Below are 21,354 nucleotides of genomic sequence, written 5' to 3' on the forward strand. Positions count from 1 at the left end.
ACAACAGTAGACAAAACTTAGTTAAAACTACATAAGCCTTTTTTCCAGTTATTTTTTTTTCCCCATCGAATGCAAACAAGACTTTTTTTGGAAGACACTGGAGAATTCACAGCTATAAAATTAGTTCCTTGCTTCCCAGCATGCATACCTAGTAAACTATAAAAAGGATAAGTGCCTGCAGACAGACAGTTTAATGTGGTTTTAATGACATATTTAGATTTTACAATAAAAATCTGAATGTACGATGAAAATCGAAAATATTACATTTAACAGTGGTTGAAACACTATACAACGCTGCACTACTCAGGGTAAGTGTGCATTCAGCCAGGTTCGTCTGGAATGTCACCAGGTAAGACGTGCTTTACATACACGAACCAAATTCCTTTGTTGTGGAATGCTTTGCACATTATTGCATAGTGCTATGACCAAGGCTTACTGTGCATGCTCAGGGATTGTCTACAGAAATTATGTAATGTTTTTCACTAATTGCTTCACCAGGGTGGCCAGTCGTCCCTCCATATTTAATAAATGGGGGGGGGGGGGATAAAACCCCAGCTGAAGCCGAAGTGTTACCTCCAGCTGGACTGTGTTAAGTGTAATCACATCATAGTGACACCAGAGGGCGTGTAAGTGCTAGACTAACTCTAAATTAGTTTCTTTTGACTCATGTTTGAGGAATACAGTTTAAAAAAAGTACACAAAAGCTCAACAAAACTAACTAATATGTTCTCACATACAAGGGAGGACCAGGAACAGAACACACATTCAGTCCTGCCTCACACACACATCCAAACAAGGTTTAGACACATGCTCTGGCTTTCTTCTCCTGACTTCACTCTGCTGAAATGTGTTGTATATTCTATTTTGTCCTGGTTTGTCCTTTATGGAACAACATATACTCTTATCCAGAGCAATCTACAGGTAGTATGGCATGTTAAATTAAACACATATCAAAGGAACAACAAAACACTTGGGGGGACAGTCAGGTTTTTAATTGGCATACAGCCGAGAAACTTAAAAGCAAGCTTCACAAGTAAATGATAGTGCCTAAATATATCCTTCAGAGCAGTAAGCATGCAGCAGTAATAATCTACTGCCTAGTGTGATAGTCAAAACTGTTCCAACAGAAGATATATGCTTGTTCAATTTTGTTTTCTTAGATCTCTGCAGGAAACTTGTCAGATCATGTTAGAAAGGGTAATTTGTACACATTTTAGTTATTGCCTTTTAATCTCAAAAAGCAAAACAAAAAGCACCTCCAGCCAGCATGGAATGTTCTGGTGTCAGTGAGGAAGGAAATTATTTGAATATCAATTTTTTACTAATACTGAAAGTTTACTAGATAACTAGATAAATGGAAGTGAAACAACACCATGCATTTTCTGTAATGACATGCTACATGAAGTGATAATTGTTCTGGAATGATTGTAACATTTATGTGATTTCTGAATTACACATTAGCTACTGTAACTACTATATAAAATAGGTAAATATGTAAATACCTTATCACAGTAACTATTGAACAGTAACTAGGTCTACATACAGTATGCACTTTGTTGGCTAATATTCGTTAGTATGGTAGCTAGTTTTTTGTGGGGCGACATAGCTCAGGAGGTAAGAGCAGTTATCTGGCAGTTGGAGGGTTGCCGGTTCGATCCCCCGCCCTGGGCATGTCGAAGTGTCCCTGAACAAGACACCTAACCCCTAATTGCTCTGGTGAATGCAAGGCATAAATTGTAAAGCGCTTTGGATAAATGCAGTCCATTTTGTGCCAACTAATTAACTGGAAGTTGGTTATGTGCTGATGTTGCAGCCTACAGATTTTGCATTCTACAGATCAAGAATAATCCATGATCAATAAATACAGTATCAATGCTGTAACTGCAACTGAAAGAACTCCAAGAGCCTCAGGTCAATGATGTGGATTTTGTTTTACCTAACACTAGGTGGCAACCTACCCTTTAAAATGCTTTAAAATCCTACTGTTCTGTATACAATCATGGCTACTGCCAAGATTCACTTTGGAGGTTGAGCTGAATGCAGTGATATGGGCGAAAGACAGAGTAGTTTAGCATAAAAAATGAAATATATAGTCTGATGAAGGTACTTTAATCTCTAGTTCTGCTTTTTAAGGCTTTTTTCCCATAGTTACAGGGAAACCCCCAGAATCCTACAGGGGCTGTGAGCCTGTTGTCCTCCAGAGAACCCATTATCACCAGGAGGGGGTCGGATTACACCTTGAAAGAAGCACATCTTCCCATAGAAATTAGTCATTTTAAATTCGGAAACTTAGCAATGGAGATTGACACATTCGCTTGTCGTGGACTGTGCTATTCCACCATCGCAACAGACTCCAGCTTCTCCATGGCACACTGTAACCACACTTCTGTAACCACCATCATTTTTAGGGCTTAGTAATCATTAGCACGGACCTGTCCTCTTTTCACGTGCACCACAGCGTCTGCCCATTCTAAGAGCCTTGAGGGAAGCACAGTTTGAATAACAGTTGGATTTGTTTTCTCCCATTGAAGGCTCATTTTACCCCATGGTCTCCTTCGGCATATGAGTGACTATTTGCAGTGAGGGAGACCAAGGAACCATAGCTGGTTTGAGCGCGGGGAAGCCCCTGAATGCGAGTCCGACTTTGTAATGGACGCTGATTGTGTCTCGTCTCCTATCAGGTGACCGGGGCATTGATGGTGGATCTGATTAGAGGACTTTCTGCAACAAAAAAACCACTAAAGGCCTATCTTCAAAGGGTGACACTTAAATGTGGGGATACTTGGAGAGTCTGTGATCCGCAAGGTAATGGAAAGGTAGCCCATAAAGAGCTCTTGTAAAGAGCTTTTGCAAGTTTGGAAATATGTTTGCATTTTTATCAAGATTTATTTATTGTTTAACCTGTACATGTTATTTAATTTATGGACATTTATACAGTATTCATTTGAGAATGCTTACGCTACAAATGTATTCTGTAGAAGTAAGAAAATATAAATTTGAAGTATAAATATTGTTGGATCTATGTTCTCTTACTGAAGCTTGTTGCTATGTTTGCCATTGCAAGATCACACTTAATTTTTACGACAGGTGTCCTGAAGATTCAATTTTCAAAACAGAATAAAAAGCTAAATAAACTAAGAACAGTCTGGAAGACAAAAATAATGGAATTAAAAGGTGTCTTGTGAAGTCAACAGTTGGTGCTCACACATTGGGAGGAATTGTAATTGCAGCAAGCTGTTCAAGTCTTGACTTTACCCAATCTAATTTAGCTTGTCAAATGCCAGCATCCCAGTGACTAGCAATATTATTCTTAGCATAGACCATCTCCAGCAAGCCTGCATTTTATCCAAACTTTGCTTAAGTGTACCATACATACATCTCCATTTACTACACAGACATCTGCAGTGTCCCATATTTCCAAGGAGATCACTCAGTGTTTCAAGATGACCTTGAATGCCCCAAAGACTTCTTGTTTGTGCTCCAATCTGGGCCTGCGCAAGCAGATGCAAATGGCTGCTACAGACATCACCAGGAAGGCAGAGGAACTGGAACTGGCTGTTCAGGGTTTAAGAAATTTAAGAAGAAGAAAAAAAAAAAAAAAAAATGTTTTTAGTAATTCCCATCAGCCAATATTAAAATATGGAATCTATACCAACTTATTCTACAAGCTGACGACACAGTGGCTGGATACTGGAGTGTGCTTCTGGAACACACCCTTTCAGGATTGCCAGACCCGTTTTACAGGGTGTTGAATACACTGAAAAATACATTACCAAACCATATGGGAATAGCAGTCCTGTAAACTCATACCCAAGAGTCACAAACCAGTTACAGTTTAACTCATTTTCTGGATAGATAAGGAAGTCATAGAGCTGGTAGAATACCTGCATAATGGTGCCACAAATCAACAAACAGTTCCTGAATCAAACACTTAACTCCTCTGTATTGTGTTTTTCCTCCTCATTATCAAAACACAAATCAACATTTCAGCTAATATGACCTTTGAAATACAGGAGCCATTTGTTTATTCACTCAGCTATCCATGTTCAAGACAGCAAAGGCTCTTGATCACTGGATACAGATCGGAGCTGCCCGATATTTAGTATTCCATCAGGTTCATTCCTGTATTGCTCCTATTTTGGCCTATTTGAGTACAGTGAACATGGCTTCTGATCCAAAGAGGCATAATGTTTCACAAATGTTTGCTGTCAATTAAATAAAAAACAGCAAATTAGGTAAATGTGAGGGGTTCATCCATAGTAATCAGTCTATTAAATGAGACAAAATGAGGCTTCAGTGGATCAACAGACTCTGCTGCCTTGTTTTCAGTCAAGCTGTGGACAGCCGAATGCTAAGCCTTACTTCACACACACCCTCTCCCCCCCTCCGCCACCACGGTTTCCCCTTCCCTCTCCTTACCACGGTTTGAAGTGGTGTGCATTTGTGGATGTTTGTTCAGCCAGGCAAACAATCGCTCCGACTCAAACCCCTTTTCCCCACGGTCCTCAAGGACAGCCACTCCCTCAGACTTGTTTACCACAGAGATAAAACTTTCAGATACCATAGACATTTAAGATCACCAAAGACCCCACAAACGAACGAAAAGGCACTCACACAAGTAACAGACAATACGAGCACCTTCTATTACAAATATTTAATTTGTGCATTCATGATATGGATAATGACTGCAAAACAGGTTTTCTCTCCAAGGTCGCCACCATCTTGTACAAGTACTTCAATGTAGTGTACCATTCAAAAGTGTCACTCCCTTCCTTGCAATAATGTTTCAGCAGTCACTTTTAACATACAGTATACTGAAAAGGTATTTACAATATTTTCATAGTTAAGCTAAAAAGTTGGTAATTAAAAAACAACAATAAACCTACATAGATAAAATTACTGCTCTCAGCTTGTGTACATATACCCTGCCCTCAACTTAACCCTTGCCCGTTGCCCCTTTAGTGATTCATGATAAAACAATTGTTAGTTGAGCTAGGTTCGTTCTGTCGGTTGAACGCACACCTCTCGCAGGTAGTTCTTCGAGCATACATTTAAAGGGTTTTGGTAATTAGCTGTGTGGGATTTGATCCTTGGCTTCAGTTTGCTATACAACATGTTCAGAGTGCCAGTCACCTCAAGCCCCATCTTAATAGATTTGTGAAGGATTGTCTCAGGTAATGTCTGTTCATGTCTAGATGCTAACATCAGTTGAAAACAGCTAAGCCCCCACATAAACAAAAACGAAAAACAACAAAAAAAAAAAAAAATACCTGAATGAAAGTGCAACAAAGCCGTTGTTCCGAACGGGATTTCATCTGGCTCTCAAGTTAGCACATTAAAAGGACTGATGTCTTCAGCATAGCCACATAACTGCAGCTCTGCATGCCACATAAAAATGATCAATCTTATAAAAATACAGCCTGCTTTGGCATGTAATGAGCCAAAATATACACTTTTTTTATGAACATACATTTTACATTCCTTTTAAGAGGTTCAGGCTTGCTTTCAATATCTGAGCTACCTATTCAATGTTGACATATTCATAAAATCTATAATATTTATATATATTTAAAAAAAAACATGGTCACGCTATACAGCAGATGCATGATGCTGGAGTACTAAAATTCAGTATAAAACTATAACTTACATTTCTCTCCCCCACTAATAATTACGATACATGAAAAATGGTGTTATGAAAATGCACAAATTGGAAAACCACCGCCGGTAAAAGTGATACACTGCTTTCATACGAGATATATCAACTTGTAGGACTTGCGTGTTTTCGGTTGAAATCCATTTTCAGATCCAAACAGTTTGAAACTGAAGAGTCCATTTGGCAGCCCACCTTCAGCATTTTTGTTTTTTCAGTACCTGTCAGTCAGTTTCTGGTGGAAGCCCATTATTAAGATCAACAACTTTTAAGGCATCTTGAATATAAACCAATGCAAGGGCAATGTAAGGATAAAAACCAGGGTTCCACAGGGAGGAGTTACACAGGAAAACATCCAACGGAAACGCAAAGCACACTTCAGATCGAGCTAGTGTGAATAAGCAGTTAGTACGCAGTTGTTACCTTATAACTTAGTGTGACTGTTACGTAAAAGCACTTCAAGTCATTGTGGCACATTCTAGCCATGTATTAATTTGTCATTTCGGCTTTCCGTAAGGCAGAAAAAAAACTGGGGGGGGGGGGGACGGGGGGGAAAGGACTACAGCACTGATTCCAGAAGCAAGGGCAAATATCTCGATTGCGCAGGACGTCATTTCCTGGAGGAGTCCGTTGAAAACATTCCCAGTGCTCAGACAATTTGAAACTGACGGGCATCGAAGCCATGGTCAGCTTAAAAAAAAAAAAAGGACAAAAAAGGTCTTTGTATTTATTTTTAGGAAAAGGAATCTTCATTTTGTTATTGAACATTTGCGGGTCCCTTACTTGGCACAAAGTGCAACAGGAGGCGGGGGGGGACACAGCTCCAGATCTTCAGAGATGCAATGTTGAGCTACAGTTTACGGTCGCTGTTCACAGTGTGGGGAGGGGGGGAGGGCAGAGGGGCTAACACCAGTCCGCGATGTAGTCAAAGTCCGCGAATGTGTCCTGCTCCTCCCCGGTCAGAACCCTGGGCTCCCGGGGAGGGGTCAGGATGGGGGCCTCTGAGGTAAATTCATCGTCGAAATTGCTGACGTCCTCGCGCCCCTGAATGGTTGGCACAAATGGAGGCTTGACTTTTTTAGCCAGCAACCCACTCCAATCCACATTCTGGAAGAGGGAGAAAACATTTGGAGGAGAGAGCTTTAGCAACTGCTTTCTCTGCTGAAGACGCACTATAAAATCAGGGAACTGGCACTCACCCTGAAGAATGGGTGCTTCTTCACTTCCTCTGCATCTCTCTCTCCTGCCCCAAGCCGCCTCTCTGGGTTCCTCCTCAATAGCTGCAGATAATGAAATGGTGTTAAAGTCACTTCAACAAGAGTGAAGAGGGGAATCGATTTTGTTGCAATTCAAATGTTCTCTGTTCATTCAGCTACCAATTAGTTAGCAGTCATTTAAACAGTTTTCAAGCATGTGTACATCAAAAAAAAAGCAAGATGACCCCATTATTGGCGAGATTAGGAGACAAACTGAGGGTATGGTCTAGAATTCTCCAGAATGAAGTCGGAGAAGCTGACGAACTCACCCTTCGCATGATGGAGATTGCTTCTGTCGAGAGGAATCTTGGGTAACGGACTTCGTCGTTGACAATACTGTCAAACACTTCCTCCTCATCGTCACCGGGGAACGGGGACTGTTGGTCACAATGCAAGACGTTATTCACATTTACACATAAAATATGGCTCTTAGTCAGAGGTTTAGAATTCAGCAGACAACTACAACTGTATAAGTAGCCTACTTCAAATTCATTTATGACATTTGATCAATGTGACTTGAATTTTCTATGTTGTATGATGGCAACTTTACAAAGTAAAAAAAATAAAAAGATCAATACATATTCATGCAGGGGATTTGATGAAAGGAGTTTCAGTCACACTTTAATACATACGTGCTGGTCTGTGCTACAGTGGACTGTACACCATTAAGTGCCCATGAGAAGAAAGTTATTCAGGATCCAGAAGCAGATGCCTGAATGAAGGAAAACTCACCTCTCCAACCAGCATCTCAAAGATGAGCACGCCCAGCCCCCACCAGTCCACCGCGCGCGTGTACGACGTCTCCGTCAGGACCTCCGGGGCCAGGAACTCGGGGGTGCCACAGAACGTGCTGGTGCGGTCCCTGAACCCCATTCCTATTGGACAAGGAGCACGTACAAATTAACACCTGCAACTATAACTGCTTTTCAGCAAATTCAAAATGGTTGATTTTAGAAATTGTTGAAATGGTCCAAATGGTTGAAAGAGCAGCAACAGGCTGATGGCCCACTACCACAACCAAATAGCCGGTATTCCCCCTACCTTCTTTACAAAGGCCAAAGTCAGCGATCTTCACATAGCCCTCAGTGTCCAGCAGTAGATTATCCAGCTTTAAATCTCTGAAAATTCAAGAACGTGCAAAGCATCATTGCACTGCTGTATGGTGAAGTCTAATCATGAAACAATTTGCCAGTGAGAAGGTGCCATGCTAAACTAGCAATACTAGGTATGGAGATACTGACAGATGAACAGCTACCAAACTATAAATATATTATAAAAATACATGCACTATGAATTTCAAACGAAAAAGCAAAAATAACACTGGGATCAGTTTTAATTAGTCTGTGCAGAACTGGCCATGACATAGACCAGGAGCATGGAAAGACAGAAAGAAATACAGACAATAGGACCGAAGGACAACCAAAAACGGAATGACTCCGCAGGGCATGAAAAGCAATCGCTGGGCTGTGACACAAAAATTCCACAGGAGGAGGGTTCGGCTCATAATTTGTTGCTGCTTGAGAAGTATTGCCCTTGAACAATCTGTAAAAAACCATAAACCTGAAAGACAGCCCCAGCGAAACAGAATGCATCGCACACTGAAAAAATACACCCAATCTTACCGGTAAACAATTTTATGGTCATGCAGGAACTGTAATCCCAGGACTACACATGCCGCATAAAACCTATAAAAAAGAAAGAGACAGGTATATCATTAGTACTTCAGGCTGTTACTGCACAGTTTAAAGGCGGTAGCATGGGTGTGACACAGGACATTGTCATTACTACTGCTGAATGAATATAGGACAGGAGTTGATTAATTGCACTGGTTTTGTAAATAATGTGGTATGGTTATTTGTATTAAACAGCGCAACACAGTTCAATGCATTGGAACTAGGGGGAGAGAAATCATCTTTGTTTCCATGAGGGCGGAAACAAAACAGAAGATATTTTGTTCATGTGTGGCCAACAATGCTTATTTTAGAGAAACATTTTCTCAAGTTAGAACACAGAATGCATGAGACTAAATAAAGACAATTGTAGCATTAGCTTTACATGTATGATTACAGCTAAGCATACGTTAGGTCATAATTTGCTTTGTGTACTGCGTAATTTTACAAACCGCATTGTAATAAAGGACAGGTCTGAAACTGCCACAGAAGCCAATTAGATGAAGTCAGTGGGAAAACAATCATTATTATAATTATATTCTCATAATACTCATACTTATTCTTAAATTACTCCAAAAGATTCAATGTACACATGTACCCACTGTTAAAAAACAAATGAAGCTCAAAAGACCACTGGTGTTGGCGTAAGTGGGGTCTTTTTTTAGGCCACACACGCTCCTAGTTTACACCTTTAGAAACAACAATGGACACTGACCCCGAGGGTCTTTCCACATCGCAGCCGAACGCAGTTTGGGCAGAGCGGTCCGTGGGAACCGCCGCCGGTCCCCGTTACTCACACGGCCCGCGGTTCCGAGAAGACGTCGGCGTGGATGTGCATCATCAGGTCCCCGCCGGCCGCGTACTCCATCACGAAGCACGCGTGGTGCTCCGTCTGGAAGCAGGCGAACAGGTTGACCAGGAACGGGTGTCTCACGCTGTTCACCGTCTCGAAGATCCGCTTCTCGCACATGAGACTGAGGGGGACAGGAAAGCAGTCCAGAAAAATTATGTACTGTACTTTTGGAGAGTATGGGTAAGCTTAGGAGGACGAAAACCTGGTGCTTACCTGTCCACCTCATCTCGAGCCACAATGTCTCCTTTTTTTAAGGCCTTAATGGCGAACATTTCTCCTGTGTTCTTGTATTCTGCCAGCAACACCTGTAGAATCAAGGAAAAGCCATTTGGTTCCCGCAGAATGCAACGAAATTTAAAGCAACTGAAAACATTTGCTTTGATTTGATGGAAACGTTCATATTTCATTCATTAACCGAGGATATTCACCTTCCCAAAATGGCCACGGCCAAGGACTGCGATGCATTTGAAATCTTTAAGACTGAACTGGAACTGTTCTTCCCTACAAAGGAGGCAACAGCAATACTGTTAGCATTACCATCTTTTACAATTTTTCATTAGTGGCAAAACACAAGTTAGCAATAACCTGCGTATGAATAAGAATAACTAGACACTCCAGAATTTCCATATAAACATAATTAAAATTCATCTGAAATTCCATGTGACTTCACAGCAGAAAATGAGTGAAGCCCTACCTTATTTCAGTGGTCTGTTCCACAGCTATTAGCTTCAGATCTGGCGTCTGGATCTCGTGCTCTGCTACATCGTCGAGATCTGGCTTGACCACCATGCTATTCCTGTCGTTCAGGAAGTCGAACGTCGCCAAAGCATCCTGCAACAGAGGGCCTCACGCGTTAGGAAAAAGGAAACGGACCATAAAAGGCAGACACTAGACTTCCTGTTTACAGGAGCCGGAATGATGAGAATCACCCTCATTAAAATTATCAATGACAAAACCCTGTAGAGATGATACACTTCCTCTTCCTACGGGCACCCACGTGAAAATTCCATGTGGACGCCCTCCAATCGGGAATCGTCTTGGTGACCAGTGATTACCTGCACCTCTTGTCTGTCGGGGATGGTGCCTTCGGGCGCCGGCTCCCGGATCTCCACAGGGAGGGGGTGGTGCTTGGGCCCGGGGGCTGGCTCTTTGTCAAAGTCCAGCTTAGTCACGGTTGGGTCACTGCTGAAGACGAGACGTTGGGATTAATGAGAGACACGAGTTCAAACAGACAGAGCCGGCCGCACCACAAAGGGAAGCAGGAAAAAGAGCCTTGGAAGACTAAACACGTCCCTGAGATCATCTTCAAAGGCGATTGTCATACGGCATTCCAACAATACGTGATATCTATCCTGACAGTGGCTTCAGTCTTAAGGGAACCAAGGCACTTGAGCTTGGCCAACTGTTCAGATGAACGAAAGAGACGTTCTATGGGTGTGCCAGCTGGCCGGGGATAGGATTTCTGTGGTTCAAAGCTACTGGGCTGTTATGCCTGCGAGCTCGCGCGTGCATGCAGACGCTGGTACCTGGGGGAGGTAGGTGTGCGTGCGTGCGCGTGCATGCAGACGCTGGTACCTGGGGGAGGTAGGTGTGCGTGCGTGCGTGTTCATGCAGACGCTGGTACCTGGGGGAGGTAGGTGTGCGTGCGTGCGCGTGCGTGCGACCCTGGTACCTGGGGGAGGGGCGTGTGCGTGCGTGCGGGCAGACCCTGGTACCTGGGGGAGGTGCGTGTGCGGGTGGGCGGGCCCTGGTACCTGGGGGACGTGGGCGAGCTCGGCTGGCCTGCAGGGGTGGACTCCGAGGCCAGGTCTGGGACCTGGGGGCTGAAGGAGTTGTTGACGGAGGGGATGGCTCTTCTCACCAGCCGGCCCCAGGTGGCGATGTTGATGTTCATCTGAGGAGCGCGCAGGAAGGTCTTTCCTGGGGGCGGAGGAACAGGGCCTGTCACAGCCGTGTGCAGTGGTGTGCAGACCGCTGCTTTCTCTTACAGCCAGCCTCTTAATCAGTTAAGGCTCTTGAAAACATGTTTAAGTTCTTCCATGTTTCTGCTGTCCTGAAGCATTTTTTAATGCAGCGCAGGCTTGGTCTGTTGGCATTTGCTTTGCCTTTTTAACTCCTTAATTTATCTCAAATGGTTTCGAATTCACCAGATGTCCACAGTTTCAACATTTGGGACCCCAATAATGTCAGTCTATATTATATTCAATAAAAATGGAACCTATTCCTAATGGAATCATTTACCTTGCAGCACATTATAGAAAATGAGGCAGTTGAACTTTTAACTGATTAAAAGTCCCAGCATGTAAAAAAGGTACATTTTATTCTTCCTGGCCTGCACAGCCATTTCATAATGTGAGCTTAAGAGAGCAAATCATACTTCAACAGGCAGTGAAAAGCATTTAATTAAGAACAAGTAAGAGGTCCACAGAAATGCAGGGGTTTCAGTTGAAGGGGGAATGAAAACTAGCTTACACAGGGGGCTCCAGGACCGAGTCTGCACCACTGGTCCATGTGATCACGTCATGTGATTCTTACTTCTCAACCCCTTCATTTTTAAATGATTTACTTCCTTATTTAGACAGGCAGGGGGGAAAAAATTCACCTGCGTTTCCAGTCAGTGTCAGCTGCTTTTACAAAGGGACTACTTTATCCTCGCATACCCAGAAATACACTGTTCCTTCAGGCCTGGCCTTTCCAGATTCTACTGAACACCCGTTGAATGTTTGCTGTCCCTAGTGTCCTGCTTTTGGGCTGGTTTCATTAATCACCGAGCACCCTGAACTTCGTAGGGACGAACGGATCCTCATAAATGATGAATTAAGCATTAATATCACACACAAAAAACTGGGCTTCCTGTCCGTACTTTAGACACAATAAGGTGAAATAGCTCCCTTGTGCATTTTCAAACTTTATTAAAATGTAGGCCCGGTGACGTTTCAGACCATGGAGCCACCTGACAAAGCTGAATGAAAATGAAAATGGAAAATATTTTATTGCAACATGGGCTTTCCTTTCATCAGATTTCCCTGAAATTATTTACATAAGGTAGCACGCCAACTTTTTACCCCTGCTTCGTCAAATCCCCCTCAGGAAAATTCAAGATGGAATTTATTTGCAAACAGAGTCAAGCGTGTTTGTTTAATCCTGTAGCAACACGCAGACAAGCAAATCTGTTGCACAGTGCAAGTTCAACGGGCCCGATGTGCTTTTCCTTCGCCCGCAGATGGAACTTTCCGGAACACTTGCGGGCGTGATGGGAAAACAACTAGGTGTGAAAGAGCCCTAACCTCCGAGCTACGGAACCTGTATGTGTGCGCCTAAAAAAAAGGTCAACCATTTACCTTGCTGCTTGGAGAAGATCTTTTTTTGCCTCTGTAGTTTGGGTCTCCTTTCGATGACCGGGTTGAAGAATGTAACCTGTTCAGAACAGAGCAGCGGGTTAGAGCCAGCGGGGAATGGGGGGGGGGGGGGGGTAAAGGGGCGAGTGGGGGCAGAAAGGGGAAGTACGCCACCTCTGCGAACAGCGTGCCCTGGGGCTCCAGGTACAGGCACATCCCGTGCCGCTGGTTGTCCAGAAAGTCCTCCAGCCGCAGGAACTTGACCGCGCAGAGGGACCGCCAGTCTCTCCAGTAGACCGAGATCTCCAGCTCCCGAGACTGTGGAACGAACGCAGAAGTCATTTCCACCCCACTCAAAAAAGCAGCTTCCATCACGCTCAACTATATTATCGTCACATACATTTGGAGACATGGGAAATCATGGGAAATGTAATGCATTTACTTCCAAGTGCCAATATAACTAGAAGTTAATAGTACAAACAATTTCAGTTTAATTTGAATACCATCCTTAATATTTGCCACTGTTTTAATATGATGCAAAGATATAACAGTGACACTAATAAAGAATTATCCCGGCTCCATAAACCCCAACCCATAAAACTGCCATCCATGGTAAAAACTTGGCCTCTGTGCCGCAGTTGTGACAATGTAACCACAGGCCAAGTGTTTTGGCCAGGACAAAATCCAAAAAGGATTATGAATCCTGGAACAAGGACTGAGCAGAGCTCAACTCGAAAGGTCCCAAACACGTCTGGAAAGGTGAAACGTCCGCCTAGGCGACTGTTACCCATGACGTTGAGCGGCGGTTGTGCAACCAGATTAGCAGCTGTACTCGCCTCAGTTACGTAACGCAACATTAAGGAGAATGAGATTATTGCTAATCAGTGCTTTCCAGCAGTATGTGGACCTACAGGTAATGTACTGTATGAGATAAGAAAAAAAATAGTTTCTTCATTTGTTCAGCTTCACTGGCCAACTTCCTCACTTCACTAAAGCATACGGTAGCAATGTTTGCGGTCCTAAAACTTCACCTTGGTGACCTGATGCCTGGCAATAAACTTTTAATGTTGGAATGAGGCCAGGCGAAGCCAGAAAATCAGATTTGAGGTTTAAAGTGCTTTCTGTGTGTGTGCGTGCGTGTATGTGTGTGTGTGTACGTGTGAATCTCCAATAATACAGCCAAGAATGACAAAATCAGCAAAACAGGGGGATTAGGGGCAATTACACATTTAGTTGCCTTGGTGACAAGATCAGGGCCACCCAGCTCTGCTTCTAACCGGCTGAAATCCAGCAGCCTGTCCCCAACATTCGAGGGAATGGAGCCGATGGCGAATGGGAAAAACCTTGGCGGCCATTTTCTGAGGACTGCAGACAGCGTGCCCTATTGGGCTAGGTTAAGTAGCCATGTAGAGGCCTCTCAGCCAGTCAAGCAAACCCAGCATGAGTGCAGCTGTGGGGGTGGGGGTGGGGCCAGGGGCTGGTGGGAGTGGCTGTATGTCTGCAGTGGGCCTCCACTAGAGGGGTGAGGTCATACCCTGTCTAGCTCCAGTGTAAACTTCTGGTCCCACGACTGGTTGCTGACGGGCTTCCAGCTGGTCTGTCCTACCACCGTGTTGTCCAGCTTTAGTACAGCACTGATCTCATCTGGGGGACGAGGACAAGAACACACACACGTAAACACACACGTAAACACACACACACACACGCAAACACACACGGACAAACTTTCTGAGTACATGGCGCGCATTCAGCAAGCCAGCGGACTGCAACCTCTCGGAGGAGCAACAGGGACCTCTTGGCAATGTTTCTTAGCTGGGAGATAAGAGCTATGATCAAGTGCAGCTCGCTAAGATAAACAGAGCCGCTCCCAACGTGGAAGAGGCACGGGAGGGCAGGAAGGAGCCCCGGCCTTCTGCGGCGCGCCCGCAGTTAAAATCGGCGCTCGCGGCAGCCGCAGCGAAGTTCACACGACATGCTTCGGAAGTTCACTTGCGTCCATGAAAGATCTCTCCGGTATCGTACAGGGATGCACGCGTTATCGTGATTTACTCGCCGGAGAGACGGAGGGGCAAACTGCTATAACGCAGCACAATTATTTAAAAGCATGACTCCACTTCCACCGGGGCACTTTAAAGAAAGCAGGGGAAAAAGGCTCTGAGATTTCTCAGGCTAACGTTACCAAAACAGAGCAGTTACTCAACTGGACAGCTCGTCGGTTTTGGAGAGGCTGCGGCTGGTGCCGGCTTTGTTCCGGCTCCCCCGGCTCATGAAAGAGGACCTGGTTTCACTCGGGCTCCAGCCCGGCAGCGGGACCGCCGCCGACTTGGAGCGGCCCGGGACGCTCTCCAGCAGGTCCTGGCAGCCCATTAGTCTCACGTCCAGCGTACCTGCGGGACAGAGGGCACGGATTGGTCAGCGCGGCGCCGAAGTGGGCCTAAGAGGGGTCTTCACCCAGTCGTACGTAGCGACTGGGGACCTGTGCAAACTCCCGTGGGTGGGACCTGCAAAAACTCCTGTGGGCAGTGTACAAACTCTCTGCGGGGTCGTGTGCAAACCCCCACGGGCAGTGTACAAACTCTTGCGGGTCGTGTGCAAACCCCCACGGGCAGTGTGGCTGGGAGACGTTTCCTCTGGAAGGCTCGACCTTATGTCTGCCTGTCCTAGAGGTGAAGGTTAAACCTACAAATGGCCGGGGTGCAATAAATCAAACAGGGAAATCACCTCAAGCTCCAGCAGGCATTTTATTTTGGGAAGCTGCCCACACTATTTATAGTTGTTGGGCTGCATGTGTGCGAGTTTCTGTGTCCCTGCATACCCGCGGGCCTGTGTGTGTGTGTGCGCGTTTGTGTTTGGGCACAAGTAATATCAGACAGATGCAAATTCAAATATCTCTGCCCAGAGGAAAAACAAAAAAACATGGGGCCCTCTGTTATTTATGTAGGACTGTAGAGTGAAATAAAGAATTCAAATTTATAGGTGACAATTAACACAGCTGCTGCTGTTGTCCGAGCACAAGGAAAACTACACTGGGGAGTACAGCATGATGGTATGTTATGGCGGGATCAGGCTTGCACTCTCCAGATCAAGGGTAAATGTAGTTCACTGCCCTCTGTACCGCGCAGTGACAGGGGACGAACTGGCAAGAGCAGAACAAAGCTCTCAGCCAATCAGGAAACACACTCATGGAAAATAACTCTACACCAATCAGGAAATACGCTCAAGGAAAACAACTCTCGACCAATCAGGAAATGCACTCAGGTCAGAAGCCCTGTGCGACACAGGAAGATATTTTAGTCAGCTATAGGTGGAGAAACCGGGGGGGGGGGGGGGGGGGTGAGGCCTTCAAACCCCCGGTGCGATTTTCCCAGGCGTATAGCTGACCCAGAGTGCCTGGGGCGAGGGAAGGGCGCGTCTTGCCTGTCAGGGCGGCGGGCTTGGCGACAGTGCTGTACTGGTTCTGCGTGGAGATGATGCTCTGTCGCGGGTTGAGCGCGGGCGACGCCAGCAGGGAGAGCTCCTCTATGATCACGCTGCTCTTGGGGTGGTTCTTGGGCAGTTCGTTTAGCCGCTGCTCCAGCGAGTACTTCAGCAGGTCCAGCTTCTGATTGGACTCGTTGAACCGGGCCTGAGCCTGGGCAGACAGAAAGAGGCGGAGTCTCTACAATGCCCAATGCATACATTGCCCATTTATTAACTGTACAATATATATATATATATATATACACACATTTGAAATGGAAGCATTCCCTTAAAAGGCAACACATTTCAGCTGTAAGCTAAGAGCAATTTGTTTTGAAAAAAAAAAAAAAATATACTGAAACTGTGTATTATGCACTTAACTTCACAATGCATCATGCATGTAATGGCTTAAGAGCTGGTGGGGTCACAGATAGAAATCCAGGGCTACTACAGCCGTAAGACTGTGTACTTTGTCTCAGATCTCCAGTAGCCAGTAAATAAGTTGCTGAGCATGCACAATCTCAAATTGCAAACACACTAAATCGCTCAGGATAGTAGCCTCTGCTCAGGGCCCAAATTAAATTTGAAATGTATACTGTGCACAGAATGAGTCTGCTTTGACTACTTTGTATGTAATTTTACTCCTGGTGCTGTAGAAGATATTCTCGGATTCTAACATATTTCTCTTTGCATTGACAAACTTCTTTTATGATCAGACTTTAAGGTTTGCTTCATTGCTGGGAAGGTTTTAAGCACTTAAAATCTCAGCCTAAGGCCCAAAGGGCCATTTCATCCCACCGAAAAATGAAGCCCGTTCCACTGAGGGAGATTTTGCAACAGTCCCCTTCCTGCCTGAGACATTTTAACATTATTCATGAAAACACTGGGAACACATTTAAATTCTGCGTTGAGGACGGTCTCTGCAGGCTGGCCTGGTTGAAGCACTCGCCGCTCTGCGTCTGAGGAGGCGGGATCGACCGGCAGCCGCGTACCTCGGAGTGCGCCCGCTTGTCCGTGAGCTTGCCGGAGCCCAGCAGCTTCATGACGTTCTTGGCGCCCTCGGCGACGGCGTACTCTATCCGCAGGTGGTGCCGCAGCTCCTCCAGCCGCAGGTCCAGCGGGCTGATGATGGGCTTGGCTGCGGGAACGCCACGGGGGGGCGACAAGACGTGTCAGACGCGCCTCGCCCCGACATTCGCACACGCCGCCAGTCCCGCCCCGGCATTGAGCTTATTACCCATAACCCTCTGCTGCCTCAGAGGCTCCATAAAGAAAAAGCTTGGCTGCCTAATGGTCGTTATGATCACAAAGGAACAGCTACGCTAGCTAAAGGCAGACACTTATCCTTAGCTGCTATGCTTACAGCAGGGGGGCACAACTCTGGTCCTGGAGGGCCAGTCAGCATGCAGCTTTTTGTTCCGACCAATTACCTCAGTTTTACTTTTCTGACAGCTCTATAAACCCTGCTGGTTCACTCCTGAATTTGGGCGCTGTAAAATATTTAGGATACCCTTGCGGTCTGTGGCTGTAGCTGGTGCTTAGACAAGTGTCAGATAAAGATATCATTGAGTTAATGAAATAATTAAGAGCATAAGTTGGCACAAAACCTTGGCCCGTGTTGTACACTCCGGGCTTACAGTGTGCACCTCTACCCCATCCATGACTGGGACAGCTTCACAGAACAGAGAGGAGGGGGGAGGGGGAGGAACTGCTCGTAAAAACAGAGAGGAAGCTCACCCATGCCATCGCTGTTCTCGAAGTTCATCTCGCTGGTCTGGCTGGCCTTCAGGATCTGCATCCTGATGAACTCTATTTTCGTCTTGCTGTCCTGGAGCATCTGTTGAGCGGTCGCGAGCAGTTTGCGGTCCTGCGGATCAAGCAAATGGCAGCGGAAAATGAACGAGAAGTTGTGGCATCCAAGAAAACGCTTTTACATTCACTTTGGACATGAAATGGCCATCATATACACTACATTTCCAAAGGTATGTGGACACCAGAACATCACACCCATATGTACTTGTTGAATCTCAATCCAAAAACATGAGCATTAATATGGAGTTGGACCCCCCTTTGCTGCTGTAACAGCCTCCACTCTTCTGGGAAGGCTATCCAGTAGATTTTGGAACATGGCTGTGGGGATTTGGTTCCATTCAGCCACAACAGCATTAGCGAGGTTGGGCACTGATGTTGGGCAGAAGGTCAGGCTCACAGTCGGCATTCCAATTGATCCCAAAGTTGTTTGATGGGGTTGAGTTCAGGGCTCCGTGCAGGTCAGTCAAGTTCTTCCCCACCAAACTCAGCAAACCATTTCTATAGGGACCTTGCTTCGTGCACGGGGGGCACTGTCATGCTGAAACAGGAAAGGGCCTACCCCCAACTGCTGCCACAAATTTGGAAGCGCACAATTCTCTAGAATGTGCTAGAAGATTTCCCTTTGCTGGAACTACGGGGCCTAGCCCAAACCATGAAAAACAGCCCCGTTAACTTTACAGTTGGCACTATTCGGGCCAGTACAGTTGGCACCATACATTTTGCCAATCAAAGATTTGTCCGTAGAGGCTGCCAGAGTCCAATGGCAGTGTGCTTTACACCACTCCAGCCGATGCAGAGGCAGTCTGAAACTCTGTATTGAGTGTTGCATCAGAGGACGGATGATTTTTAAACGCCACACACTTCAGCACTCCGTGGTCCCATTCTGTGAGCATGTGGGCCCGACCGCTTTGCAGCTGAGCTGTTGTTGCTCTTATACATTTCCACTTCACAACAACATCACTTACAATTGACTGGAGCAGCTCTAGCAGGGCAGAAATTTGCAGAGCTGACACGTTGGAAAGGTGGCACCCTATGACAGTGCCACGTTGAAAGTCACTAAGCTCTTCAGTATGACCCACTGTCAATGTTTGTCAATGGAGATTCCACTGTATTAATTAATTTACACACCTGCTAGCAATGGGTGTGGCCGAAACAGCCGAACCCACTAATTAGAAGGGGTGTCCACATACTTTTGGAAATGTGGTGTATGTGCACATATTATCGAGAAGAAGCATCTCATTATGACTCAGCCTGCATTATAAAAACTGCATTCTCTATAATTATTCATCTGCAACGGCATCAAGTTCACAATCATATTTTACAATCAAATTTATTATGATACATTGTATTTAATTATTGCATAATATGATGAAAATTCAGAGCAGGAACCTTGCAAATGACAAGTACAAACAACAAAGTTTTAATTACACTAGCTCTCTTTGAAAACGCACGTTTTCCCTGTAATCGTGTAAGTAATGAACGTAAAGCTTTCTAAAAATAACCAACGCAATTTAGACTAAGTGGCGCAATTTCAGATCCTCAGAACAACCACTTGTGCCAACCCAAACTTGCGGCTTGGGTAGGGAAAAAAAAAAAAAAGAAAAGAAAAAGAGAGAGAGACGGATTAGTACGAAGCGGGTGTCTGTAGGAGCCGTGCCCAATTAGCATTACTAAGAGCCGGCTTAAGTAAACAAAATTCCGCACGGAACGTCTTGCGCGGCCACGGCTCTGCCGGTGTGTGAGAAGGAAGGCTTCCGCTGCAGGCCGCTTCCCGGCTGATGTAAGCCCCGGGTCATTTCCTGCAGGATGTTGTGCTCTCCCAGATCCCGGGTTCCTCGCAGGCAGGACGCCCGGGGGCGACGCGAGCGCAGGCTTCTTAAAAGTGGCCAGCAAGGTCAGAGCGCTACCGGGCGGAGCGCTCCTATAGACATTATGGCCACGTCAAGGGCTTCATTAGCTCAGGTGCTGAATTAGCCCCCCTCCAATGACCATAGCACTGGTCTGGAGGAATAACAGATCTGGACTATGGTCTGGGGAGTCCTTTCTAAACAACTAATTGCTTTTGCATGACCTTTAACCGAGTCAATCTAGTGCCATTTAAAATGACAGGTAAACCACTTTCTTGCAAGATCCTCCAACTTCCCCACTGCCACCATTCTGCTACATTCCATTGTTACACCGATACACCCGCAGTCACAGACTGCCGAAACCCAGTCTTGTCATACTTCCCTACATCAACCAAAAAGGCAAACCACAATTAGGCCTAATTTCACATAATTCTAATCATACGTTAAAACCTGAATCCGTTAATTTTGTCATCACGTATCGATTAGTGCACTCTTAACAGTGCATAGCCAATAGCACAGCCCTTAAAATAAAGCTGCAGGGAAGGTTATCCCAGTAATCGGTCATGGAATAATAGGATTACAGGGTCACACTCCTTTCTGTTTAATGACACGTCCACCTTCCACACGCAATGTCAAGGGTGTCAAGTACAGTCAGGTTCCACAGGGGCTGGGACAGGCCTAGTCCAGATTCCCCCAGAATACAGAATTACCTGGGCCCCCGCTCTGGCTCCACAGGCTGGCTTTCTGAATTGGGGGGGAGTATCCGCAAGGCCGGGGCCCAGCTCATTAGCTAATGTCTGATGCAATGCAGTTACTTCATTGATGCCTAATGACTATAAACAGTGCGTAGAACGAGACCGAGGGAACGCGGGGGGCACAGGAAACTCTAAATGAAACTGCCGGAATGCGGGAGGAGGGGGGAGGGGGGCCAAGCGGCGGGACGCGGGCACGGGCTCCGCTGGCAAATTTCAGGGGAGCAAACAGCCCGTTTTTCGGCCCCCGGGACGGGGCGCGGGAGGGGAGGGGCCTGCTAATAATTCCCACCTGGGGCGCGAAACGCAATGCCACAATCGTCCTTAGTGAACCGCGCCAGCACCGTCAGCCATGCTGAAGTAGCAGCGCCAATACTGGCACCGAAAAGTGCAGGAATACACGCAACGGTTCAGTGAAAGATTTAACAGGTTTTCCACAGATTATTTCAAAAGACCTGGGAAATAACCCAATGTCCACTTTCATCATTTTCCCGTTTTGATAGACTAGTTTTTAAGACACAAGTAGCCTATTCACCCATTCCGAAAGCTGAAGCCTCTGTTTTTTCTTCCTTTTTTTTTTGTTGTTTAAGTTAAAAACGAACTGAATTTTTCTGCAGTATTTCGTATGGTCTCCACTTGGACTCAGTTCTGTCAATGATTTGCGCACCCAGCTGAAAAACAAATTCGCAACAGCGTTCCGTTGAATCAAAACCATTT

General features: G+C 45.6%; 1 protein-coding gene across 5 annotated transcripts in view; it reads right to left on the bottom strand.

Annotated features, from left to right (window-relative positions):
• Positions 1-4,639: 4,639 nt before the first annotated feature.
• pkn2 (protein kinase N2) overlaps positions 4,640-21,354 on the bottom strand; it is a 32,999-nt gene continuing 16,284 nt past the window's right edge. For 2 of the 5 annotated variants that reach the window (XM_035421595.1, XM_035421592.1), the window contains exons 4-22: positions 17,964-18,093; positions 17,219-17,364; positions 16,185-16,398; positions 14,969-15,154; positions 14,302-14,411; positions 12,942-13,085; positions 12,771-12,846; positions 11,184-11,349; positions 10,485-10,611; positions 10,124-10,260; positions 9,858-9,930; positions 9,643-9,734; positions 9,374-9,550; positions 8,529-8,591; positions 7,948-8,024; positions 7,639-7,781; positions 7,176-7,283; positions 6,850-6,930; positions 4,640-6,757 (exon numbers count right to left, since the gene is read on the bottom strand). In XM_035421595.1, the coding sequence (XP_035277486.1) occupies positions 6,554-6,757; positions 6,850-6,930; positions 7,176-7,283; positions 7,639-7,781; positions 7,948-8,024; positions 8,529-8,591; positions 9,374-9,550; positions 9,643-9,734; positions 9,858-9,930; positions 10,124-10,260; positions 10,485-10,611; positions 11,184-11,349; positions 12,771-12,846; positions 12,942-13,085; positions 14,302-14,411; positions 14,969-15,154; positions 16,185-16,398; positions 17,219-17,364; positions 17,964-18,093 (2,454 nt within the window). In that variant the 3' untranslated portion in view covers positions 4,640-6,553. Of the gene's footprint in view, positions 6,758-6,849; positions 6,931-7,175; positions 7,284-7,638; positions 7,782-7,947; positions 8,025-8,528; positions 8,592-9,373; positions 9,551-9,642; positions 9,735-9,857; positions 9,931-10,123; positions 10,261-10,484; positions 10,615-11,183; positions 11,350-12,770; positions 12,847-12,941; positions 13,086-14,301; positions 14,412-14,968; positions 15,155-16,184; positions 16,399-17,218; positions 17,365-17,963; positions 18,094-21,354 lie in introns of all 5 variants that reach the window. The other 3 variants (XM_035421594.1, XM_035421590.1, XM_035421593.1) reach the window with 2 other exon arrangements.

The sequence above is a fragment of the Anguilla anguilla genome, chromosome 6, assembly GCF_013347855.1.
Source record: "Anguilla anguilla isolate fAngAng1 chromosome 6, fAngAng1.pri, whole genome shotgun sequence".
Lineage (NCBI taxonomy): Eukaryota > Metazoa > Chordata > Actinopteri > Anguilliformes > Anguillidae > Anguilla > Anguilla anguilla.